The 22,625-nt window shown below is 44.9% G+C and overlaps 1 protein-coding gene across 1 annotated transcript in view; it reads right to left on the bottom strand.

The window, feature by feature from the left end:
- si:dkeyp-72e1.9 (syntaxin-binding protein 4) overlaps positions 1-22,625 on the bottom strand; it is a 101,325-nt gene that overhangs the window by 62,403 nt on the left and 16,297 nt on the right. Inside the window, exons 2-3 of the mRNA XM_055651915.1 lie at positions 17,464-17,629; positions 6,062-6,135 (exon numbers count right to left, since the gene is read on the bottom strand). Of these exons, the coding sequence (XP_055507890.1) occupies positions 6,062-6,135; positions 17,464-17,629 (240 nt within the window). The remainder of the gene's footprint in view (positions 1-6,061; positions 6,136-17,463; positions 17,630-22,625) is intronic.

Consider the following 22,625-nt stretch of genomic DNA (forward strand, 5'->3'; position numbering starts at 1 on the left):
GGACCATTTCCGACACTTCCCTACCATTCCTTGACCTCACTATCTCCATCGCAGGTGATAGACATCTGACCGACATCCACTATAAACCCACTGACTCCCAAGGCTATCTAGACTACTCTTCCTCCCACCCTGCTTCCTGTAAGGACTCCATCCCCTACTCCCAATTCCTCCGCCTACGCCGCATCTGCTCCCAGGATGAGGTGTTCCACACCAGGACATCTGAAATGTCCTCAATCTTCAGGGAACGGGGGTTCCCCTCCTCCACCATAAATGAGGCTCGCACCAGGGTCTCTTCAATACCCCACAACACTGCTCTCTCTCCCCATCCCCCGCACTCGCAACAAGGGCAGAGTCCCCCTAGTCCTCACCTTCCACCCCACTAGCCATCACATACAACAAAAAGTCCTCCATCATTTCCGCCACCTCCAACGTGATCCCACCACTCGCCACATCTTCCCATCTCCCCCCATGTCTGCCTTTCGCAAAGACCGCTCCCTCCGCAACTCCCTTGTCAATTCTTCCCTTCCCTCCCACACCACCCCATCCCCGGGCACTTTTCCTTGCAACCGCAAGAGATGCTACACTTGTCGCTTTACCTCCCCCCCCCCAACTCCATTCAAGGACCCAAGTAGTCTTTCCAGGTGCGACAGAGGTTCACCTGCATCTCCTCCAACCTCATCTATTGCATCCGCTGCTCTTGATGTCAGCTGATCTACATCAGTGAGACCAGACGTAGGCTTGGCAATCGTTTCGCTGAACACCTCCGCTTGGTTCGCATTAACCAACCTGACCTCCCGGTGGCTTAGCACTTCAACTCCCCCTCCCATTCTGAATCCGTACTCTCTGTCCTGGGCCTCCTCCATGGCCAGAGTGAGCACCGCCGGAAATTGGAGGAACAGCATCTCATATTCCGCTTGGGCAGTCTGCACCCTAGTGGCATAAACATTGAATTCTTCCATTTCCGGTAGCCCTTGAAGTCTCCTCCCCTTCTCAGCTCTCCCTCAGCTCTCGGGCTCCTCCTCTTCCTTTTTCTTTTCTTCTCCCCCCTCCCCCCCCCCACCATCTATCAGTCTGAAGAAGGGTCTCAGCCCGAAACGTTGCCTATTTCCTTCATTCCATAGATGCTGCTGCACCCGCTGAGTTTCTCCAGCATTTTTGTCTACCTGCCACAGGCAATGATGGTCCAAATCTACATGGCCATCGTAGAGTATGTTCTCACCTTCTCCATCATGGTCTGGTTTGGCTCAGCCACCAAACATGACACCTGGAGGCTGCAGCAAATCGTCCGATCGGCAGAGAAGGCTATTGGCTGCAACCTTCCCTCCATTGATGATCTGTACACTGCAAGGGCCAGGGTAAGATCATCTCTGACCCCTCTCACCCTGGCCACAAACTCTTTGAATCACTTCCCTCTGGAAGGCGACTCCGGACTGCCAAAGCTGCCACAGCCAGGCATAAAAACAGTTTTTATCCAAGAGTAGTTGCTCTACTCAACAGCCAAAAATCTGTAGCCTTCCTTTGATCTGGTATTGTGTTGGTTCACATGCTTGATCAATGGTGTTTTACCATGAATGTTTTATTATTATTAATGTTTAGTGTTGTCTGAGTCATTCGTAACTGTCACTGTATGTCACGTTGTTACTTGTGAGCGGAGCACCAAGGCAAATTCCTTGTATGTAAATACTTGGTCAATAAACTTACTTACTTACTTACTCTGCCTATCCCGCCAGGTTAACCTACAGCCCTGCCTGGACTTACGGGAACAACAGCCCAGGTTTACAGCCAGCACGAAGAAGCACCGCTAGCTCCACGACTCCAGGCTGGTGTCCCGTCAGCCCAGGCAGTGCTGTAGCTTAACCCGGCGAGACAGGCACAGTTGAACTGCATTTAGCGCTGGATTGAGCCTCCGAAGCCTCGCATGTGTGTGTGTGTGTGTGTGTGTGTGTGCGTACGTGCGTGTGTGCGTGTGTGTGTGTGTGTGTGTGTGAGCGCATGCGCGCATGGCTGCCAAGAAATTGTGTCCCCCCTGTCCCCCCCATATTATGATAGCATTTTCCGTGCCTGCCTGCACATGATCCATATCTCTCCATTCCTTTCATATCCAAATTCCTATGTAAAAGCATCTTAAATACCGCTATCATATCTGCCTTCATCACCACCCAGGCACAGACCACCCTCTGTACAGGAAAACCTGCCCCGCACATCTCCTTTAAAACTTGTCCCGCTCAACTTGAAGCTATGTTCTCTAGTGTTTTCACAGAATTAATTTCCTAACTCCGCGTATTCTTTGGAATCAAAACCAGTCACTGGCAAGGCCAGGGAGCTTCAGCTCCCCCTTCATCTGCCTCTGCACTTGTTTTAATTAGGTGATCAGTCTCGTAGACAGTCAGGACTTTTTACCCAGGGTGGAAAAGGCAAGGACCAGAGGGCAGAGCTTTAAGGCAAGTGGGGCAAAGTTTAAAGGGGGGCAAGTTTTTTTTACACAGAGTGGTGGGAGTCTGGAACTCACTGCAAGGACTGGTGGTGGAGACAGATACAATTGTGGCATTCACAAAGCTTTTAGATAAGAACATGGAAAGGCGATGAATGGAGAGATATGGATCACGTGCAGGCACAGGAGATTAGTTTAACCCGGCATCATATTCAGCAAAGAAATTTTGGGCCAAAGGGTTTGCTCCTGTGCTGTACTGTTCTATGTTCTAATAGATTCAAGAGATTCAAAAGTGTTTATTTATTATACATACCAGATATGAAACAAACAATTCAATTCTTAATGACCATAACAGCGAAACATACAATAAATGATAAATTAAACCATGATAATGCAATTAAAGTATGTTGATAAATCAAAGTAGTGCTAGAGTCACATGTACATTTAGCAATATGACATTCTATTATTTTAAATATTTTGTTATGTTCTTTCTGTTGCGGTATCCAATTATGGTCAGCACACAAATTCCTTCAGTCAAAGAAACACATCTGTTGACCATAATCAGGGTCACAACAGGCAGAACACAACAGAATATTTGAATAGAATAAAATCTGACATTACTTAAATGAGCCTGTGTTTATTAATGTGCCTGTAAAGCTGCAGCAAGTTAGGATGTCCATTGTTTTGGTCCATATGACAGTTAAACACTTGATCAAACTGAAAGCTGAATAACAATTGTTGTGTATTTTTCTTTTCATGGGTTAGATAACCAATGGGGGTTAATGGGGCTGTCCCACTGTTCGAGCTAATTCAGGAGTTCTCCCGAGTTTCCCCTGATTCAAACTCGGAGAATTACGGTAATAGCCGCTCGTAGGTACTCGGGGCACTCGAGTTGAACATGTTGAAAAATCTTCACGAGTCTTCACGAGCTTACCGCATTTCCCGAGTACCCGCCATTAGTGTTATGAGCCGCTAAGAGACGTCCTGAGCTCCGACGTACCCGCGACATTCATTCTGCGTGCTTACCACAAGTTTGATTTTTTTTTAACTCGGGAGAACACTTGAATTACCTCGTACAGTGGGACAGGCCCTTTACAAATGAAAAACCAGATCCATGAAAGGGAATTGAAGAAGGGTCTTGACCTGAAACGTCACCTATTCCTTTTCTCCAGAGATGCTGTCTGACCTGCTGAGTTACTCCAACTTTTTGTGTCTATCTTTGGTCTCATCATGAAGTATTTTCTAAACAGCCTGGTAAAAGTTTCCCAGGTTCCAATGAGTTTGTAATTAGCGAAGCTCAGCTTTTAGTTTCTTCCTTTTGTTACAAGTCTTTGAACTGGTCGGACTGTGAAGATCCCATGTTGGGTGGGCTGTCTAATAAGAAACCATTGTGAGGCTTGTTGTATCCACTGGAGTTTAGAATAATGAGAGAGAACAAATAACCCCGAGGGGTCTTGACATGGAAGATGTGGAGAGAAGGTTCCCCCTTGTGGGAGAACCTAGAACTAAGGGTCACTTTTTAAAAATTAAGATAAATCATCCTTTAAGACAGTAATGGGATGTTTTATCCACTCAGAGGGTTGTGATTCTTTGGAATTTTCTCAAGGGATGATGGAAGTAAAGTCTCTAATTATTTTTAAGACAGTGTCAAATAGATTTGTTTTAAGCAAAAGGGTGAAAGTTTACCTCAGGTGGATGCAATGTGAATTTAAGAATAAATCAATATGGATGGTGTGGGTAGGAAGGAACTGCAGATGCTGGTTTACACCGAAGACAGACACAAAATGCTGGAGTAACTCAGTGGGACAGGCAGCATCTCTGGTGACGTTTCAGGTCAAGACCCAGCTCCAGAATCTGATGGAGGGTCTCGACCCGAATCGTTACCCATTCCTTCTATCCAGAGATGCTGCCTATCCCGCTGAGTTACTCCAGCATTTGTGTCTATGAATGGAGTGGGGCCTACTCTCGTTCTTGATTCATATGTTTGCTGGTTCATAATTGGCATCAGCCAAGATGGATCCTCCTGGTTTGAATAACAGGTCCGACAGGTCCATTTGTCCCCCTCCTTCTGGGTTAGAAAGAGGAGAAAAATATGTTTGTACTAGATATTGTCACAGTCTGCTTCATCTTGAATACAGATGGTTTATTGTAAGTTTATTTGTTACGTCATGTTTATTGTGCCTGTAAAGCTGCAGCTGGTAAGAATTTCATTGTCCTGGCCCATATGACAATTTAAAACACTCGTGACTTTTGATTTTTGATTAAAAGTTTCAAAGTGATTTATGTTTTAAGCAGGATCTTCAGGGGTAAATAGAGTTGGAGCGATTTAGGCATTTGGTAGTTGGTGGCGTAGACACTGATGGTGGAGTGATTATGTTCAGGATGAGCAGGGAAGCAGATTGAGAAGTTTGGATATCCCTATCAACAGTCTTGCTGAAGTCCACATAGACAATGTCCACATCTTTGCCCATGTCAACCATTTTGGTTACTCAAATCACACTCATGATCCCCCTTGTACAAAACCATGCTGACTATCCCTAATCAGCCCCTGCCTATTGAATTGCAGATATATCTTATCCTTCACATTCCACCCAGTAACTTGCCTGCCATAGATGTTAGGCTGAAGAAAGGCACAAAAAGCTGGAGTAACTCAGCGGGTCAGACAGCATCTCTGGTGAAAAGGAAAAGGTAACGTTTCGGGTCAAGGCCAGCATCTGCAGTTCCGTCCTATGCAGATGTTAGGCTCACTGGCCTATAATTCCCAGGGTTTTCCTTGCAGCTATTCTTAAAAAGGAGGCACAATAGCCACTCCAGTATTCCATCATCTCGCCCATGTCCAATGATGCTTCCTATATCTCAGCCAGGGTCATGCAAGTTCTTCTCTAGCAAGTTCTTCTGTCCTTGGATGTATCTGATCAGGCTCAGGAGATTTAGTTAAATAAAAAGTATGCAACCATGGTATCTCAATCTGTTCAGTATTCAGTGAGTGGAAAGTCACATACAGTGTAGAAGCTGGCCCTTCAGCCCAACATCTCCATCCCGACCAACATATCGCATCTACACTAGTCCCACCAGCCTGCATTTGGCCCATATCCCTCTAAACCCAGTGTTTGCGATGGGGTACATTTCAACAAGTGCCCAGGTTATACTGTGGTTCCATGACAGAGACTTGTTCATGTCGGAATTAAACACAAAGGGAGTGTGCAGGAGCAGATTGCAGCAACAGTTTTAAATAGGTGCATAACATTCACGGAAAATTTCATCCTGTGCCACAGATTAAAAAAATATTGAAACAAACCATTACGTAAAATTCAGACTTCAGCGAGAAAGATAATTGCCCAGGAGCAAAAAGGATAATTTATGAATAACACAAGTTCTAATACAAAGGGTGGTGCTTCACTCATAGGCAGGTGCTATAACACCATGTAAAATACATCAAGACAGCTACATGGATAGGAACAGTTTATGGGCCAAACATGGGCAGGTGGGACTAGTCTATTCGGGACATGTTGGTCAGCATGGGCAAGTTGGGCTGAAGGGCCTGTTGCAATGCTGTATGACTCCATGACTAGCACACCAGGCAGAAAAACCTTTTTTTGTGCAATGTGTACCGATCATAAGGTCACTTACCCAGTCCATTTTCGCAATCTGTAAAGTCTACGCAATGCACTCTCCGGTCTACTCCATAGGGGCCCAGCAATGTCCTGGAACAGAAGAAATGCACCAAGATTGAGCCCACAATGTTATTTTGTGATTAGGTTGAATGAAAAGGTACAACGTGTACAATTCAGTGAGGGGACACTTTCACTGAAAACTGTACAGAATGAAAGGGAGGACAAGAAACCTGGAGGGATAGGAGCCATCACGTACTGTGAGCTAGAATGTCCACTCGGGAGACTTGTGCCTGTCCACCACTGCGACTGTTGAAATAAAAACAAAGAATGCTGGAAATACTCAGCAGGTCAGGCAGCATCTGTGGAGAAATAGACAGAAGTAATGATTTATGTTGAAGACTCTGCTTGGCTGACCATGGAACTGCTGAAAATCTCCGATTCCTGTTTTTATTAACAGTTATGGAGAGAGCGTTAATGTTACAGATCAAATTTAATGATGTTCTGATGATAGACACGAAATGCTGGAGTAACTCAGCAGGATCTCTGGAGAAAAGGAATAGGTGACGAGGCAGTGAGTGTGAAGAAGGATCTCGACCCAAAATATCACTTATTTTTCTTCTCCAGAGATGCTGCCAGATGTACTGAGTTAAGGTCCTGTCCCACTTGGGCGTCATTTGCACGTCATTTACGCGACATCCTAAAAATCGGTTGGCGTGTCGTAACGTGCGCATGGCGCATATTGAGGCGTGGTGGCGTAAGCAGTGACGCGCGGTAACGCGTGGCGTCCCAGGATTTTGGAATGCTCAAAATCCTGGCGCACCACCTGCGTGACATATCCCTTGCGCACACTGACGTACTGACGGCGTACGTGTAGCGAGTGGTGACGCATGGTTACGCACGGTGACACACGAACGTTGCCTATGCTAATTTATTATGCGTCACCGTGCGTCAACGTTCGTAACCATGCGCCGCCCATACGCTGTCGGCGCACCATTTGTGTGTCATTTGAGCGCCGCACCACGTGACCACCTGGGTATAAAGCGCGCGTAATTTTGAAAGATTTTCACTGGGAAAATCCTTGCCACAGAGATCGGACTAAGTATGAATGACATCGCAAGTGGCTCCCAAAAGAAGCAGGGCCCTCAAGAGCACTTGCCGCGCGACTGTCGTGCGTCAGTCACTACCGGCCTGCCGCGTAAATGACGCGCAAATGACGCCCAAGTGGGACAGGCCCTTTACTCCAGCATTTTGTGTATATCTTCGGTGTAAATCAGCATCTGCAGTTCCTTCCTACACATGACGTTCTGATGAAATATTAATCCTATTCTTCTCATACTGCCTGTTCTACTGAGTATTTCCAACCTTCTTTGTTTTAATGTCATTAATACGTGATTAAAAAATGCTGAGTAAGTACAGGCCTCTTTTACCTGCACTCTCTCCACATACATCACACGTTAGGTGCATCTTCACCTATAAGTATAGACACCTGTGGAGTGTTAAATGGAAAAACCCCCATTGATACGACAGAGATTTATGTATTATTGAAAGTGTAAAATAAATTAGTCATACAGCATTAGAAAAAAAACTCTTTCACCCACGATCACAATCACAATCAAACACCCACTTACACTAATACATTATCATTCATTCCCACTGCCCCACATAACCATTAACTACACCACTGCCCCACCCCCAGATTCCACACTGCACACAACAGGGGCAATTCACAGAGGCCAGTTATCCTGCAAACCCACACATCTTTGGGCTATGTAAGGAAACCGGGGCACCCAGTGGAAACCCATGCAGTCGCAGGGAAAAGGTGCAAACGCCACACAGATGACAATGGATGTCACAAATATATCTGGAATACTGGAGCTGTGAAGAGGTAGGACCGCCAGCTGCACTTCCATGTTGCAATGCTCATCATCCTGGATTTAAGTGTTCCACTATTAGTGTCCATCTACCAAAGGACTAAGCTCAGAAATGTACTCTCTAAATCTTTCCACCTCTCTATCCCCCTTTAGACACTATTTTAAATGTACCTCATTCAGAAAAATATATAAACTGCTCTAATACACTACTTCTCATGTGGTTTGAGGGGGTTAAATACCATTGTAAATGTTTCCATTGCTGTTTAAAGTAAAAGAGCCCGTGTTTCTGACAAATCATCCTGCATTTTCCAGCATAATTCTTCCAAGAATGAAAAACTTGGATGAATTGTGTGCGTGCTTCATCCGAGTTTTTGATGGATACATCGTCCATCAAATGACAATGGGTGAAGGAGATTAAGGAAGTCCAAGCTCAAGTTGCAGGCTGGTGTGTTGAACAGGATCATCGACCTGCAGTGAAAAGGGAGGTGAATGTAGGTGTTTTTTTTTTAAAGCTTTAGTTTAATCAATATTTTGAACTTAAGATAAATGCGTTTAAAAATGACACTGATTTAAATGTGAATGCAGATAATGCAGAGAGATATCTGGGCATAGTGTGTAATATTAACATGCTGTGATAATAAGGGGGTTGAGTGTGGGGTTCCATTGTAGAAGGAGTGCACATCTCTCTGCATGGAGCCCCAAAGGCCTCCTGGCTTTCTATCCTAATTTCTGACTTCCAATCTTTGCACTTTCCACAAATGTGGGAGGATTCCCATGGGAAAACACCAAGGCACAACACTGGAGGTAGAAAGAGAATGGCGCATTACGTTAACTGAAGGGTTGTTCGGAGGGTTTTGAGATGCTAGAAAGTGATTTCAGTGACCATCTACTGTAACTTCTCCCCCATTGCTCCAATCCACACCTGCTACAGTACGTTGAATAATGTATTCAACGTGCTGAATACCATGGTAACATTTTCCAAAGTTAAGGATGCTTTTAAAACAGAAAGACGTGGTGCCCTAGATTTTGCAATAAAATTCGCCCAAGACTGAATAACAGGAGCAAGAGAGCAAGGAATTCCAAGCTGAACTTCCACCTTCAGTTTAAATTTCACAATGTTGGTATTAGTTTAGTTCACGTTTAGTTTAGTTTAGAGATTGAGCGGGGAAACAGCCCCTTCGGCCCACTGAGTCCACACCGACCAATGATCCCCGTACGTTAACACTATCTTACACACTTGGAACAATTTACAATGCTTACTGAAGCCAATTACAAACCAGTATGTCTTTGGAAGGTACACAAAAATGCTGGAGAAACTCAGCGGGTGCAGCAGCATCTATGGAGCGAAGGAAATAGGTAATGTTTCGGGCCGATACCCTTCTTCAGACTGATAGGGGGTAGCGGGGAGAAGGAAGGAAAAAGGAGGAGGAGGAGCCCGAGGGCTGGGGGATGGGAGGAGACAGCTCGAGGGCTAAGGAAGGGGAGGAGACAGCAAGGGCTAACAAAATTGGGAGAATTCAATGTTCATGCCCGTTGGATGCAGGCTCCCCAAGCGGAATATGAGGTGCTGTTCCTCCAATTTCCGGTGTTGCTCACTCTGGCAATGGAGGAGACCCAGGACAGAGAGGTCGGATTGGGAATGGGAGGGGGAGTTGAAGTGCTGAGCCACCGGGAGGTCAGGTCTTTGGAATGTGGGAGGAAACCGGAGCTCCTGTGAAAACCCACATGGTCATGGGAAGAACGTACAAACTCTGTACAGAGAGTGCCCGTATTCAGGATCGAACCCGTGTCTCTGGCACTCTAAGGCAGCACCTCTACCGCCGTCCTTTTGATATTGGTTTATTATCGTTACTTGTACTGAGTGACAAACCTGCCATGCTATCCTGTCATATCATGCTATCCGTGAGCACATCCTCATTCTGTCCATACATACAGCTGCACGGTTGATCATATTGCTGCTGATGCTGATGGTGTCTGATTGTAGGGTTTTAAGGAGCCTCTTAAAAATAATCTGTAACATTTGTCAAGATGCGAGGACACAATTGATACTTCTTAATTTTTGAATATTAAAAAAGTTATGAAGTAATTGAATACCTCATATCAACAAATCCACTAACTTTTTCTGTAGCTGTTAAATTGATTTTAAGTTATTGAAAGTCCTAGGTTGCTCACAAGGATCAGGCTAATGATCAAAAATAGCCACAAAATGCTGGAGTAACTCAATAGGCCAGGCAGCATCTCTGGAGAGCATGGATAGGTGATCATCCAGCCTTGTTATCCAGAGATGCTGCCCGACCCATTGAGTTACCCTAGGGCTTTGTGTGTTAGTTTATAAACCAGCATCTGCAGTTCCTTGTTTTTACATAAAGATCAAAAATGCCTCTTTTAGAAACATAGAAACATTGAAAATAGCTGCAGGAGTAGGCCATTCGGCCCTTCGAGCCTGCACCGCCATTCAATATGATCATGGCTGATCATCCAACTCAGTATCCTGTACCTGCCTTCTCTCCATACCCCCTGATCCCTTTAGCCACAAGGGCCACATCTAACTCTTAAATATAGCCAATGAACTGGCCTCAACTACCTTCTGTGACAGAGAATTCCAGAGATTCACCACTCTCTGTGTGAAAAATGTTTTCCTCATCTCGGTCCTAAAAGATTTCCCCCTTATCCTTAAATTGTGACCCCTTGTTCTGGACTTCCCCAACATCGGGAACAATCTTCCTGCATCTAGCCTGTCCAACCCCTTAAGAATTTTGTAAATTTCTATAAGATCCCCCCTCAATCTTCTAAATTCTAGCGAGTACAAACCGAGTCTATCCAGTCTTTCTTCATATGAAAGTCCTGACATCCCAGGAATCAGTCTGGTGAACCTTCTCTGTACTCCCTTTATGGCAAGAATGGCCTTCCTCAGATTAGGATTTTATTTTGTGAAAAGCCCAATTTTGGCTGAGTTCAGTAGATAGTGTCAGACCACCAGACTTAAGGACACAAAGGAAAACCTTAAAAGTCAGAAAATCCTCCAAATCACAAGTGTTCTAAGTTGCTTGTCCATCACGTTGGTTGAATGATGTTTAAATGGAGTTTTGTGGGAGGGAGTTGAAGCAGAAACCTATTCAATTCTGAAAACTCGCAATTTTGAATTGCCGTTGACGTCATTGTTGCCAATTGTGCGCAGAGAGGAAACTGTATCCCACATTATTTGAGGAAGAGTGACGTGGTTGGGAATTTGTGAGAGTGGTTTTGTTATTTTCAGCATGAACTGTTTGACACCAACCCACAAACTGACAGATGCATAACACAGCATTTCCAAGCGCTACCAGAGGAATATAATAGTGCGGGTTCAACAAAGGCTTACCGCAACAAATTCCCACCAATTTTACATGACCATAACTTAGGCAAAACCAAAATCATGGTAAAACAGGAGTCAGCAAACTGTTCGATGATCACCAACAAACTGTTCGATAAAACCAAAGAAAGTAAATGCACTTGCGAGGAAGTCAGGACTGAAGCATGCGTACACATGAGGTCACTGATGCATGACAAAAACACCCGGGGCTATGAAACAAGGCTCGAGTCCTTGTGAAGTGACCTTAGCAGCAACATATAACAAGATTAAAGGATAGTAATGGATGAGAATAGCACACTGGCCCATTTTAATTCATCCTTCCAAAAGACTTACCGCTGCTGATTCAATTATTGCCGGATCTTTCCTTCCACAGCAGCGTATGACACTTCATTCTAAGTGTCCATTATCCACGAGTAGTTGCTCTACTCAACAGCCAAAAATCTGTGGCCTCCCTTTGATCTGGTATTTTGTTGCCTCAATGGTGTTTTATCATTAATGTTATATTATTATTAATGTTTAGTGTTTCCTGAGTCATTCGTCACTGTCACTGTATGTCATGTAGTTACTTGTGGGCGGAGCACCAAGGCAAATTCCTTGTATGTGAATACTTGGCCAATAAACTTACTTACTTACTTACTTACTTACTTACTTATTATATGTGTCCTATGTGGAGAAAAGGTTCCCCTTATCTGTCCCCGAATTATGTTTTTTTCTGGATGGAACCATAATTTGCTTGTCCTCACACAGAGATTAATATAACTTGGTACTTTACAATCTTCTGAATAAAAAAGTTTTAATTTACTGTTTCCCTTTAATCTCTTTGAATCAAATTGCCAGTGCTGGATTACAAAGCTATAGTCATATGGCATTGAAACAGGTCCTTCTGTCTAATTCGTCCAAGATGCCCCATCTAAGCTGGTCCAATTTGGCTGTGTTTGACCCATATCCCTCTCACCTTTCCTATTCAAGTTTCTGTCTAAGTGTTGTTTAGATTATGTTAAACATCTGCCTCAACTACCTCTTCTGTCAGCTCATTTCATATATCCACCATCCTCTGAGTGAAAAAGTTACTCTTCAATTTTCTATTAAATCTTTGCCCCTCTTACTTTAAAACTATGCCCTCTGCTTCTTGATTCCCCTACTCTGGGTAAAATAATCTGTGCATTCACCCTAGCTAGTCAGCTCAAGATATTATATACATCTATAAGATCACCCCTCAGCCTCCTGCGCACCAAAAAAAGTTCTAGCCTGCCCGACCTCTCCTTATAGCTCAGGCCCTCGATATCCTAGCAACATCTTCATAAATCTTCTCTGCACTCTTTCCATTTTAATGACATTGTATAATAGGATGACCAAAATTAAACACAATACTCCAAATGCAGCCTCCAAATGCAATGTCCTGACATCTATACTCAATACCCTGACTGATGAAGGCCAATTAATAAAAGCCTTCTTGACCATCCACCTGTAATGCCACCGGTACTCCTCTGCTCTTCAACACTCCCCAGGGTTCTACCATTCACTGTGAATGTCCTGACCTGGTCCCAAACTGCAACACCTTGTACTTATCTGCATTAAATCATAATTAAAGTTCTCCAAAACCAAACCATAGTTTTTACACTTCTCTGTAAATCTTTGCACTCCTTGGTTTTTGCAATCCTCAGCCAACTTGCCAGATGATGAAGATCCTATATATATGTATACGTATCTTTTCCTTTTTTGACCAGAGCCATATTTTGCCTTTGAGCGTTGAAACTACTGATGATCCGAGAGGGTAGATATTCACTCGTTTCTAAACAAGGAGACTGAAAGCTTGGCTTGAAATTATGCCTTTGATATTTCCCCAGTTGAGATGGCAAACTGCCAGAGCCTGGCATGCTTTCAGAGACAGCTTGCCTATTTCTGGCAGTATTAGAATACTGGAGAGAGAACCTGGTGCAGAAGGAACGTTGACCCACTGGGTGTGTTTTGACCGTCACCAATGAATGGGAAAGGTACGGAGGAGCAGGAATGAAGGGAAATTACAGAGAAGTGCAAAGGCTATTGTCTGCCACATGTCTGCTCTTTTCACTGGCCGATGCATATGCTGCCGCAATCTATCACCATTTGCAGTTCACAATACTGCCCTATTTAGCATCATCCACAAAATTCAGAAAGCGAGGCATGCACCCTCGCATGGACATTAGCATGGATAAAAAAACAATGGTCCTAACACCGACACCTGGGGCACGTTTATTGACCTCCCTTCATTCTGGTAAACAACCATTCACCAGCCACCCATTGCTATCCATTAATTTGCCCACTTTGTATCCATGCTCTCAATGTTCCTTTCGGGCCATGTGCTTCAGCTATACCGATAGTCGCATTTAGTGGCACCTTATCAAAAGGTTTCTGGAAGTCTATGTGCAAGACATTAATTCCATTACTCTCATCAACTGTGTTACCTCATTGAAAAAGTGGTTACAAAAATCTGTGCTTTGCTTTAATTAAGTTCAAGTTCAAGTTTAAGTTTAAGTTCACATTTATTGCCACATGCACCAATTAAGGTACAGTGGAATTTGACTTACCATGCAGCCACACAATCAAAAAGAGCACAATACACAATAGAATACAACATGAACATCCACCACAGTGGAATCAACATTCTTCACTGTGATGGAAGGCAATAACTTTGTCAGTCCTCCCCCTTTGTTCATCCGTGGTCAGGGCCATGAACCCTCCGCAGTCGCCGCTAAGGACGGCCCGATGTACTGGCCCTCTCGTCGGGATGCTCGAAACTCCGACATCGGGTCCCGAATGGGCCGCTTCCTACCGGATACCGCAGCTTCACGATGTTATAGGCCGCAGACCGGCGGTCAGAGCTTCTCTCCGGTGATCCCCGGCAAGGGATCCCAGACTCCGCGATGGAAAGTCCAAGCCGTGCCCGCGGCTAGAAGCTCCGCAGACCGTGGCTTCAGGATGCTATAGTCCGCGGGCCAGCAATCGGAGAATTTCTTCTGGCGATCCCCGGCAAGGGATCACCCGGCTCCGCAATGGAAAGTCAGCGTTGCTGAAGCTCTGGGCCCGACTCTGGGAGAGGCTGCACCAATCCAAGCTGTTAGGGCGCGAGGGAGGGCGAAAATGCGACTGGGAGAAAAGTTGCATTCCACCGAGGTAAGTGACTAAAAATCATGAATAAATGAATGAATGAATAAGTTTATAAGTTTATTGGCCAAGTATTCACATACAAGGAATTTGCCTTGGTGCTCCACCCGCAAGTGACAACATGTCATACCATGATAGTTAGGAATGATACATAAAACATTAAGCATTAATAATAAAATATTATTGATTAAACATGTGAATTAAATACATTTTAATTCAAGCACAGTCAAGCACAGTGCCTCAATGTGCCCCCCCTCCGATGCTAGCTCTGTCCCAGAAACATACTTAGAGCAGCTATCATGAGGGTAAACCCTCGGGAAATGGCCACCCTGGATGGTGTCCCTGAGCAGGTTCTGAAATTGTGTACCGATCAATTGACCGCAGTCTTTGCTGAAGGGCCTGTCCCACGAGCATGCGACTGCATGCGGCGAGCGTGACCAAAGCGGAAGCGGGAGCCGCGCGGAGGTCGAGTGAACCCGTACGAGTTGACGTGAAGTTCGAGCGAAGTCCGCTGGGAAGTTCGCGCTAGGCGTACGCCATCAAGACGCTGCGTACGCCATCAAGACACTGCGTATGCCCGTCGAGGCACTGCGCGCGGCCTCAATGTGGCTGCGGGCAGGCAGGCCGTTGCCGTGCGGAATTTTTGGACAGTGTCAGTTTTTCGGAGCCACGCGCGATGTCGAGACCAGCTCCGCACAACTCCATACGGCTCCGGCGATCGAAATGGGACCGGCCCCGCGAGGCCGTACGGCTCAAGCGACCACATTAGGTCGCGCTTGCCGCATGCAGTCGAATGCTCGTGGGACAGGCCCTTGACACTTCTCCCTTCAGCAGTCCCCTGTACCCACTGCTTCAGGCAAACCTGTATCATTCCAGGTGGACCGTCGAGAGCGAGTTGGACCATCTCGACAGGGGCCACCGAAAACGACGGGGGATCCAGTGGGGGGGGGGGGGCACCAAGAACAAAGGGGGGACCCGGCAGGGGCCTGCCTGCTGTCACAAGCAGCGGCAGGGAGAAGACATGAATGTTCAGTGAACTTCTGTAACTTTGTCGGTACCAGAAACATGGCGAATCTTGTCTACAGACTGCTGTATGATTTTACCAGGTTGTGTGCAAAACAAAACATTTCACTGTAGCTAGGTACAGGGCCGGATTTAGATGAAGAGAAGCCCTAAGCTATTTCACTTGTGAGGCCCCCCCCCTCCCAATCCCCCACCCTACGACTAGAGGATCATGACTACCCAACAGTGACAGTGTGACACTTTTAGATCCTACTGTATGTTGTCATTAAACAGTTGGTTTTAAAATCCATATTGGATTCACCGCGGTGCTGGCGATGCCTTAGCAGGATCGCCGTTTGAAGTTCTAGAGCGTTGGGCCGGCTGCTTCAACATCATGGAGCTGTGGTTTGCGGAGCTCCCCGCCTCGGGCCGTGCTGATTTCAATATCCCGGAGCCCTGGGAACCCTTTGCCGAGGGCCACCAGTGTGAATCTCCGCCCAGTTCAGCCTGTGGACTGCGGGAGCTGCGGTCTCCGGTAGGAAGTGGCCGATTCGGAATTCCCAGCCGCTGAGAATGTTCTCCCGTTCCGACGTCGGATGGTGACCCCCAAATTTCATTGTACCAATGGTCATGAGGGGGGTCCAAGTTGGGGACGGGAAACGGGATCATCAATGGGGGCGAGGACTCCTTCCCATGGAAGAACGGTGGGAGGTGGAGGCGACGGAAGAAGAGCTCCAAATCGCGGCGGGCGCGGAACCCATTGAGGTGGGGACGGAGGGGGACAAAGCTGAAGACTCTGCTGAGGACAGAGCGTTTGGTATCTGAGAGGGGGAGGTCAGGGGGAATGGTGAACACACAGCAGGGATGGGGGTTGGAGCCGGAGGAAGGCGGGTGAGTGGACTGAGGACAAGGCAATGTCTAGTGGGGAGGTGGTGGGTGGTCAGGGGGTAGGGGGGTATGAGGACTGTAGTGTGGGTGGGGAAAAGCTGGGGTCACATGCTTTGAGGAGAATGGGGAAGACCCAGTGAAACAGCCACTGATGTTACCAGGGTTGGGGGGGACTAGCACTAGGACCCAGCGCAGTCAAACTCAGAAGATTTGCAGTCTGCAGCTTGGAAACTTCAGGCCCGGTGCTGAGTCCAGGCTGCAGGTAAGGCAATGGCTGTGGGCTGCCGGAGGGCGGTGGGCTGGCGGGGGTCAGCTGGCAAAGCGTGGGAGGTCCTGGTGGGCAGATGGGCAGTGGGGCGGCCAGGTTCGGGTCTGATGCGGCAGTGAGGTGAGTAGGCCCCGGTGCGGCACGGAGGTGGATAGGGCCTGGTGTGGCGGGGAGGTGGGTAGGCCCGATGCGGCGGGTGAAAAGGGTCAAATAAATTACATTCCTTTTGCTTTGTCCTGCACTTCCAAGCATCTTTCGAGCAAATTCCTCTCCACAACGATACATAAACCTCACCTGCATTTTAATCACGCCCCCCCCCCCCCACACCACCAAAGCCTCTGGAAATCCAAGCACAGCGCCACCGATGGTAGGTTTTATAATGCCACTAGCACACAGTGCCACTGATGGTAGGTTTTGGTAACAACGCCACAATATCAAAAGTTTTATACACCTTGGTGGAGCGGGCCGAGGCCCCCCTAGATCTTGAAGCCCTAAACTTAAGCTTGTCTAGCTTATACGTAAATCCAGCCCTGCCTAGGTACGTGTAGAAATAATGTATCATTGAATCATTGAATTGAATCAGCAGTTCTCATATTGGCCTGCTTTGAAATGTTGGTTATGGCCCACATTTGTGCCAATCTTCCTGACAATCCTGCCCCCTTGCAATTTGTAAACAGCAAATAATGGGGCTTCAGAGGACACCATCTCTCCTGCACTGCATTCAGCCCTGGATTACCGTGACAATGAGAACCTATGTCAGGATGCTATTCATTGACTACAGCTCAGCCTTCAACACCATACACCAAATAAGGCCGTCCCGAAATTTCAGGACCTTGGCTTTATGGTCCCCATCTGTAACTGACTTCTGGACATCTTAAATGGTAGATCTCAGATACCTGGAATTGATCACAACACCTACTCCGCCCTGATCCTCCACACTGCTGCCCCTTGGGGGCTGTGTGCTCACTTGCTCCACTTCATCTACACCCATGACGGTGTGGTCCAGTAAAACGCCTACACGATCTTTAAAGTCGCCAATGATGTCACTGTTTTTGGCCCAATCTACAACAACAGTGAGACGAAGTGCAGGGAAAAGATGAAGAACACAGTGTCAAGTTGTCAACTTGAGAGGTTGAACACAACCCTGTCGTTATTAATTAAGCTGCTGTAGAGATGGTAGACAGCTTCCTAGGCATCCATATCAACAGCAACCTGGTCCCATCACACTGAATTAATGATGACAAAACTGAGTCAGCATATTTGCTTTCTTAGAACATTCAGCAAGATCATGTGGATTCTGTCAAATTCCTACAGATGCTCTGTTGAAAATATACTAAAGGGATCTGTGGTAAGGGCTCTGCTCTTGACTGCCTGAATCTTCAGAGAGTGGTAAACACAGCCTAGGTCCCGTCGCTGTCTCCCAGCCAGCCCATCGTTGTGGGGTGTTGCATGAGTAAGGCTGAAATTATTGTTTCCCACCCCTGCCATTCCCTTTTGTCCCTTCTACCAACGTGGAGAAGATACAGGAGGACATAAGCTCTTGTCCAGACTTGAGATCAGCTTCTTTCCCGCTGCTATTAAACTCCTGAAGGAATCTGCACTTTCACAACTCATTCCTGGAAGTGCTTCTAAGTACTCTAAAGGGGCTGTCCCACTGCGGCGATCTAATCCGCAAGTTCTGGCGAGTTTGCCCTCGACTCACACTCGCTGCATGGTCGAAGCGAGGACCTAGGAGGTCTTTGTAACTCTCCTTCATGACCGAGGGTAGTCCCCACGTACTGGAGGCCTCAGCTAGGTCGCGGCGTATTTTTCAACACGTTGAAAAATGCCCGCGAGTAAAAAAAGGTTGCCATGGAAAAAAATTGATACATATTTTACACTTGTAGGTTTAGTCAAAGTAGGTCGTAGTAGGTTGGCATGTTAGTCGTGGGTAATAGAGGGTAGTTGACGGTAATCAAAGGTAGTTGTAGATAGTCTTCAACATAGTTGAAGGGAGGTTGAAGGAGATCGAAGGACGTCGTCTTCGCTCTCCACTCAATTTTCCAGAAACTAGCCGAAGTAGGTCTACAACATAGTCGAATGAGGTCGAAGGACGACTTCAACATGATATTTTTTCAAACTCTCCTAAACTCTTCTAAACTTGCGAATTAGGTCGTCCAAGTGGGACAGCCACTTTAATTCTACCACAGTGGTTCCCAACGTGGGGCGTACGCCCCACAGGGGGGCAATTTGATTTTTAAGGGGGGCAATTGAGCGCAACTGAGGAGGTCTGGGTCCAAATTTTCGATTTTAATTTTTTTGGATTTTCCATCAGGTAAACATATGCAGTTTATGTTTCAGATGTTATTTTGAGTAAATAATTGTTTTGGGGTAAAAAAGGTCTTTATTGTGTAGTTATTACATAATCACCGCGCCATCGCTCTTCATGCACATCGCACGAAGCGCGCGAGGTCATGGGAGAACCTTATTTATTGAATTGGATTTAGAAATGCGATTCAAAGAGCTTTTGCTAAGTTACCCTTATAATATCTATTTCCTCCGTTTTCTCTCAAGGGAAAGCAAGGGGGGGGGGGGGGGGCATCAGGATTTTAGAGGTGATTAGGTGGGGCATGGCCAAAAAAAGGTTGGGAACCACTGTTCTACCATAATCAGTTATTCCATTATTGTTCTTTTTTGCACTACTTTCGGATTGCATTACAATTTTGTACCATTCTGCTGTTCTGCACTTGATGTTTATTTAGGTTTAGGTTTATTATTGTCATGTGTACCAATGAACAGTGAAAATCTTTGTTTTGGGAGCTAGCCATACAAATCAGATATACATAATCCAATCAAGCCAAAGTCATTCACAATGGGTAGAGCACAAGGAAAGATGCAGAGCGCAGAATAGAATGCTCAGGCATTGTTGTATTTATCGCTTTTAAATATTGACTCTGTGAGCTAATATATGTACATGTGATATAGGGCGACACTGACGCACCGAAAGAGTTTAGCAATGATACAAAATTTTGAGATTTAAAAAATCAAGTCTGCAATTTATCCCATCAGATAACGCATAACAATAAGTTTAATTTGACACCTAATTCACTTTCATATCTTAAGTAATAAAAAAGTTATGGCCATTTTCATACTCGGAAATTAGCATCTTGTTCCCTATTGATTTTCTATGGACATAACAAAAAAGCTGTGATCGAGGACAGTCAAAAGCCCATACATTTCTTAAAAATTAAGAGAACTGAATGAAATTTTCAGTTATCATAGATTGAAGCATTCTGAAACAAATATAAAATAATCTTACTTGTAGGACCTGAAATTAAAGCATATAATTAGTTAGTTACCCAATTGTAGCTAATTTCAAACTTCAATTACTAGATCTAAACATCTATCAATTTCTTAATAAATGATTAACATTTTTAAATAGCCCAAGTGTCCAAATAATATTCACAAATAATTCACTATAAAACATGATTTTTAAATCTCATTTACATCAATTTATAGGCCAAATGGAAGGAATTTAGTGTTCAATTGCTGTAAATTAAAGTCAATTTAAATCGGCTTTCTAGTGGGTTCCTGTGAACGCGCTGGTTTAGAACGTTCACATTACGCTGGATTTGTGCCCTCAAATGCCCAGAAAAATACTGCGGGATATAAAGAGCCCAAAATGAACTATTCGCTATAGAAAACCTTATATCCAGGGTTCTTAAGAAGCCCCTTTTAATGTAAAAATAAGGTACATACCTTTAATTGTTTGCTTTATAAAACCCTGGGGCTGCGAGAGGTTGCGGGTTGAGAGAGTGATTTTTAAACTACTATAACTATTATACAAGGCCATAAAAACTAATAATACCTTTTGCGACGGGGCCTTCCAGCGATTTTCCGTTTATGATTTACTAGGCTGAACATTTTCGATTGCAACAGCCTAGTAAAAATCACGTTTTAAACCCGCCCCCTCTAAACAGCGCCAGAATCGCGCACACGGGGTGGGGCAGATACTCAGACACGATTCAGGTAGGTTTTGTAACATACCTATAGAGTTGCTGCCTTACAAGCGCCAGAGACCAGGGTTCTATCCTGACTACGAGTACTGTCTGTACGGTGTTTGTACATTTTCCCTGTCCATCACACACACCAAACTCCCCACCATTGGCTCCATCTACTCTTCACTCTGCCTCGGGAAAGTGACCATAATTAAGGACTTTTTTCACTCGGGTTATTCCTTCTACCTGTTCCCGTCAACACTTTTCAAAAGTTTGAAAGTGGGTACCACCAGACTCTGGAATAACTACATCCTCTCTGTTACCAGATTTCTGAACAGTCATTCCATAAGCTAGGGTACAGTTCAGATTTTCCAGCCTACCCCCTGTTGAGAAACTCTATTGTGCACACAGGTATTTTTTGTTTGTTCTACATGTTGCTTTTGTGTTCAGCTGGATTATATGTGTATAGTATTATCCCATTTGACTGGATAGCATGCAAACAAAAGCTTTTCACTTCATCTTGGTGCACACTACAATAATAAACCTAAACCGATAAAGAACCAGATGCAGCAAAAATTGAGCCATGACAGCATGCTTCTGTGATTGAAAACCTGCCTTATAGTCACCACCTGTATCATTACAGTACAACTTTGGTATCTACCCAGCCATGTCAAAGAGAATAAAAGGAAATATTCTCCAGTAGTTGGAATTGTATGTGAAGACTGCTGATAGTTTGGGCACGATCATGACTGCTCAGGATATTTCTGTAGGAGTTTCTTGGGGCAATGTTCTAAGCTCCAACTGCTGCTTCATTGAGCTCCCATCATTAAAAGGAAAAAATATAGGGATGTTTGTTCTATACTATTCTTCCAGATATGTAACAGTAGCTGAGGAGGGCAGCAAAGCCTGGAAGAATAATAATAATAATAATATCTTTTAATGTCATTGCACGTCAGTGCAACGAGATTTAGTATGCAGCTTCCAACCGATGTAAAAAAAAATCATATATTTGCAGTTGCACATCAAGTAATATTTTGTATCTTATAATTACTACATAATGACCATTTCGATAAAGAGTCTTAACATCCCTCTTTAACATTCAGTAGCATTACCGTTGCCAAATGAGCCTTCATTGACATCTTAAATAGGATGGAGGGTGGATTTGGAGTGATATTACTGTCATCACTGACCAAGGGATTCATTAAATTAATGGGACCACATACTGGAATGACGGTAGAAAGTGGGCACTCCTGCTTATTGAAAGCTTTTCCATAATCTTCAAGTTGTACGCTGTGAATATAAAATTCCAGCAAGTACAGGCCCAGAACCATCAAACGCTCCTCGTATGTTAACCCAATATTCCCCAGTTTCATTCTTGTATAGGAAAGAATTCCTATTTCTTGTAAACCTCCACTGGACTCTCTCCAATACATCCTTCCTCAGATATGGGGCCCCAAACTATGGTGATCGTAAAACCAATAATGTGTCTAAATTTAAGCATCAAAGTATTAAGTATCAAGCTGTGCTTTGGATATTGTCCTTGATCATAAAAAATGAGAAACCATAGTCCTTAATGCAGCATGTAAATATTTAAAAGATTTAAGAAAGATAACCCAAGTTTTTTTCATAAAGCAACCCGTGTGGGTTTTCCACGGGTGCTCCAGTTTCCTGCCACATTCCAAAGATGTGCAGGTTTGTAGGTTTATTGGCTTCTGTAAATTGTCCTTAGTGTCTAGCATAGAACTAGTGTACGGGTGATCGCTGGTCAGTATGGACGCGGTGGGCTGAAGGGCCTGTTTCCATGCTGTATCACTAAAGATTTTTTACTGTATTAAAATCACTTAGGTATGTCAGAGGCCTGCTCTAAATTAACGCTAATCCAAAGACGATTCTGCAATTACGGCCTAAAACAGACAACAGCCCCTACAGTGAAGATGTGGATTACTGATGTGTCCAAGACACTACATTCGGAAAACATTAGGCTTGTCTTGGCAGATAAAGCAGACCAATTTCTTAAGACATGGTTCCCTTTTACTGAATTTCTGCAACAACAGAATAGTTAAACACAATTTTAAACCTGA

The sequence above is a fragment of the Leucoraja erinacea genome, chromosome 20, assembly GCF_028641065.1.
Source record: "Leucoraja erinacea ecotype New England chromosome 20, Leri_hhj_1, whole genome shotgun sequence".
NCBI lineage: Eukaryota > Metazoa > Chordata > Chondrichthyes > Rajiformes > Rajidae > Leucoraja > Leucoraja erinaceus.